Source organism: Sinocyclocheilus grahami, unplaced genomic scaffold (assembly GCF_001515645.1).
Source record: "Sinocyclocheilus grahami isolate Dianchi unplaced genomic scaffold, SAMN03320097.WGS_v1.1 scaffold1423.1, whole genome shotgun sequence".
Lineage (NCBI taxonomy): Eukaryota > Metazoa > Chordata > Actinopteri > Cypriniformes > Cyprinidae > Sinocyclocheilus > Sinocyclocheilus grahami.
This window is the reverse complement of record NW_015506602.1, coordinates 176,827-181,183: the sequence shown is the minus strand read 5'-3', so window position 1 is coordinate 181,183 and position 4,357 is coordinate 176,827. Positions and strand designations below refer to the sequence as shown.

Sequence of the window (4,357 nt, the reverse complement as noted above, 5' to 3'; positions counted from 1 at the left end):
CACACACACACACACACACACTCACACACAATCACACTCACTCACACACACTCACTCACACACACACACACACACACTCACACACAATCACACTCACACACACACACACGGGTCTGATGTGTGAATGTTTGAGGTCGGTGTGTGTTTGGGACGCTTCACGTGCTCCGCTGTTGAAGGGTGGCGCAGGAAACACACCACACTTTATCAATGACTGATTTCCACTCAATGTTGGTCTAAGTTTTACTGTTCTGCCTGTGTTTGCGGTGTAGGACACTGTTCTGTAGAGAGCAGAAGCCCAGAGGAGAGCTAGTGTACTACATTGACATCCACCTGCTGACGGTGAGTGTGTGTGTGAGAGTGTGTGTGAGAGAGAGAGAGAGTGTGTGTGTGTGTGTGAGAGAGTGTTAGGGTTACTTATTACTTTAAAAGTGTTTTTATGTTCCATTTTTATGATTTAATTATTTGCTTTTCATCAAACCCTGCTCTAAAACAAGCATATAGTCCCAATGTTATTCCCCGAAATAATCTCTGTGTGCTGCTGGTGTCTGTCTGCAGCTGTGGGATGGCGGTAAACGTTTACTCCACGTCGATGACTATCGAGAACCTGAGCAGACATGACATGCTGGCCTGGGTCAACGACTCTCTGCAGCTCAACTACACCAAGATCGAGCAGCTGTGCTCAGGTGAGCTCCGCTCTGAAACAGCTGTGTGTGTGTGTGTGTGTTCCGGCTCTGCTTCGCGACGCTGACCGCTTGTGTTCTTCAGGTGCGGCGTACTGTCACTTCATGGACATGCTGTTCCCCGGCTGTATCCTGCTGAAGAGGGTGAAGTTCCAGGCCAAACTGGAGCACGATTACATCCACAACTTCAAAGTGCTGCAGTCGGCCTTCAAGAGGATGAGCGTGGACAAGGTGAGATGCACAAAGCCTTGGAAGTTAATATTTCAATAATTCGCATGCTCGAGGTTCTCTGATGATATGCAGGGAAACAAATAAAATATTTCATTTTTTATTAGAAAGTGTTTTATTGTATGTTTCTTTTTAATTGTGATGGTGTGTAGTGTTGCAAAAAGGTTGAAAATTTCCAGTAAAATTCCTCTTTCAAACCTCCAGATTTTAACATGTTAAATTCAAGCTTTTAATTTTTTCATTTTTATTTATTATTGTCAGACTCTATGTAAATGTGTAAATAAAGTAAACGCTGCGTTCCCAAAACCGGATCATATTGTGTGATTAACGTGCAGCATATTATTAACTAAAACAAGTATTAAAAACATTTTTGTTTGTTGAAAGAAATCTGAAATAAAATATAAATATTAGATGAGAAAGTTAAACTAAATGAGAATATTAAATAAATTGAAGCACTAAAATTACAAACTGGAAATAAATAAAATTATTAAACTAAAATGAATACTGAAAATATAAAGATAATTTAAAATATATATTTTTTAAAAACTATTATAGCATATATATAAAAAAAGACTAAACTAACACTGTCGTCTAACATTAGATATAATTAATAATTAGCTTTTCATCAACTCCCATTTAGGAATCCCTACTTTAGGCTAAGATTACATTTCAACCGAAACACGTGCATAACTCCCTGCTGTTTCAGATCATTCCCGTGGAGAGGCTCGTCAAGGGCAGGTTTCAGGACAACTTCGAGTTCCTTCAGTGGTTTAAGAAGTTCTTCGACGCCAACTACGACGGGAAAGAGTACGACCCTCAGTTAGCGCGACAGGGCCACGACGTCACGCCACTGCCCCCCCCCAACCCAGGTGAAGTCATTTCCCACAAAACCAAGAGCCCTCAGAAAGCAGCAGGTAACACACACACACACACACAGAGAGAGAGACGCACACGCACACACACACACACACACACACACACACACACAGAGAGACACACACACACACACACACAGAGAGAGAGACGGACACGCACACGCGCACACAGAGAGACAGACACACACACACACACACACAGACAGACACACACACACACACACACACACACACAGAGAGAGACAGACACACACACACACACACACACAGAGAGAGAGACGGACACGCACACGCGCACACAGAGAGACAGACACACACACACACAGAGAGAGAGAGACGGACGCGCACACAGAGAGACAGACACACACACACACACACACAGAGAGAGAGACGGACACGCACACAGAGAGACAGACACACACACACACACACACACACACACAGAGAGAGACGGACACGCACGCGCACACAGAGAGACAGACACGCACAGAGAGACAGACACACACACACAGAGAGAGACGGACACGCACACGCGCACAAACACACACAGAGAGAGACGGACACGCTCACACACACACACATAGAGAGACAGACACACACACACACAGAGAGCGAGACAGACACACACACAGAGAGAGAGACAGGCACACACACACACACACAGAGAGCGAGACAGACACACACACAGAGAGAGAGACAGGCACACACACACACACACAGAGAGCGAGACAGACACACACACAGAGAGAGAGACAGGCACACACACACACACACAGAGAGCGAGACAGACACACACACAGAGAGAGAGACAGGCACACACACACACACACAGAGAGCGAGACAGACACACACACAGAGAGAGAGACAGGCACACACACACACACACAGAGAGCGAGACAGACACACACACAGAGAGAGAGACAGGCACACACACACACACACAGAGAGCGAGACAGACACACACACAGAGAGAGAGACAGGCACACACACACACACACAGAGAGCGAGACAGACACACACACAGAGAGAGAGACAGGCACACACACACACACACAGAGAGCGAGACAGACACACACACAGAGAGAGAGACAGGCACACACACACACACACAGAGAGCGAGACAGACACACACACAGAGAGAGAGACAGGCACACACACACACACACAGAGAGCGAGACAGACACACACACAGAGAGAGAGACAGGCACACACACACACACACAGAGAGACACACTCTCACACACACACACACACACACACACTCCGCACGGGTGTGATTCGCTCAGCCGTTCGCCTGCTTCGAGTCTCCTCTCCAGAAACCTTCTACAGCTGAGAGTCTAGTGTGTGTTTCGTGACCCGCCCACAAATCTGAAAATCAGATTTCGATTGGCTGTCGAGTGAGCCTCTGCTTTGTGATTGGCTGATGCGTGAGGCGCTGTGCTGTGATTGGCTAATGACTTTGGTTTCATATTTAGGACCCCAGCGGACGTCACCAACGGTACCCAAAACTATGCCCGCCCCCCCACGCCCCATAAGCTCCACCCCCTCAACCGGAATACGGAGGAACATGCCAATGTCACGGAACGGAGGCGGCGACGCCGAGATCGTGGAGCTCAACCAGCAGGTAAACACGAACCCTCACGGAAAACGTTATTTAGATTTTTACAAACGCAGACCTGCTCAAAAGCTGGTTTTGGGAGGGTTTGTCAGGTTTAGCTGACGTCCGAGTACAAAGTTGTTCCCAAAATATGGATAAATAGGTACAAACACACACATTGTAATACACACTCAGAATACAGACATCAGCCAATGAGAGGCAGGGAATGTAGCCTAATTTACATATGTATGTGTTTTTAAATATCGTGTGCTTCTTGAACAATCACGATTCATTCGATCAGCATTAAATTGACTATTAACTACAACTGATTTATTACTAAAGCTTACAGTAGAGATAGAACATAAGATCAAGTATCTGAAGAAATTATGGAAAAATAAGAGATAAGAAACAAATAAATAAAATACTGTGACTGAATTTGTCAAATCTTTAATAAATTACTAAATATTTAATAAATTCAGAATAAATTCAAAATTAATAAAATCATTTAAAAAATATAAAAATAAATCTGAAGTAAAAACTGTGTGTGTGTGTGTGTGTGTGTGTGCAGCTGATGGCCCTGAAACTGACTGTCGACGGTTTGGAGAAAGAGAGAGACTTCTACTTCGGCAAACTCCGAGACATTGAGCTGATCTGTCAGGAGAACGAGAGCGACAGCAACCTGGTCCTCGGCAAAATCCTGGAGGTGCTGTACGCCACAGAGGTCCGTCAGATGGCGTTAGTTTGAGATCACACGGCGCTGTGGAGGCTCGTTCCGTCACGGAATACACACAATTAAAAGAGTGATTGCTACTGTTAATCTCGCAATTCTGACTTTTTTTCTCACTATTCAATTTTTTCTCGCAATTCTGACTTTTTTCTCACAAATCAGTTTTTTCTCGCAATTCACTTTTTTTCCTCACAATTCACTTTTTTTCTCGCAATTCTGACTTTTTTCTCGCAATTCTGACTTTTTTCTC

The 4,357-nt window shown here is 44.8% G+C and overlaps 1 protein-coding gene across 3 annotated transcripts in view; it reads left to right on the top strand.

The window, feature by feature from the left end:
• Window positions 1-4,357, top strand: part of LOC107570175 (microtubule-associated protein RP/EB family member 3-like) — a 14,241-nt gene that overhangs the window by 6,305 nt on the left and 3,579 nt on the right. For 2 of the 3 annotated variants that reach the window (XM_016256382.1, XM_016256381.1), the window contains exons 2-7: window positions 270-339; window positions 556-683; window positions 766-911; window positions 1,615-1,822; window positions 3,259-3,407; window positions 3,949-4,101. In XM_016256382.1, the coding sequence (XP_016111868.1) occupies window positions 563-683; window positions 766-911; window positions 1,615-1,822; window positions 3,259-3,407; window positions 3,949-4,101 (777 nt within the window). In that variant the 5' untranslated portion in view covers window positions 270-339; window positions 556-562. The remainder of the gene's footprint in view (window positions 1-269; window positions 340-555; window positions 684-765; window positions 912-1,614; window positions 1,823-3,258; window positions 3,408-3,948; window positions 4,102-4,357) is intronic. The other variant, XM_016256383.1, reaches the window with a different exon arrangement.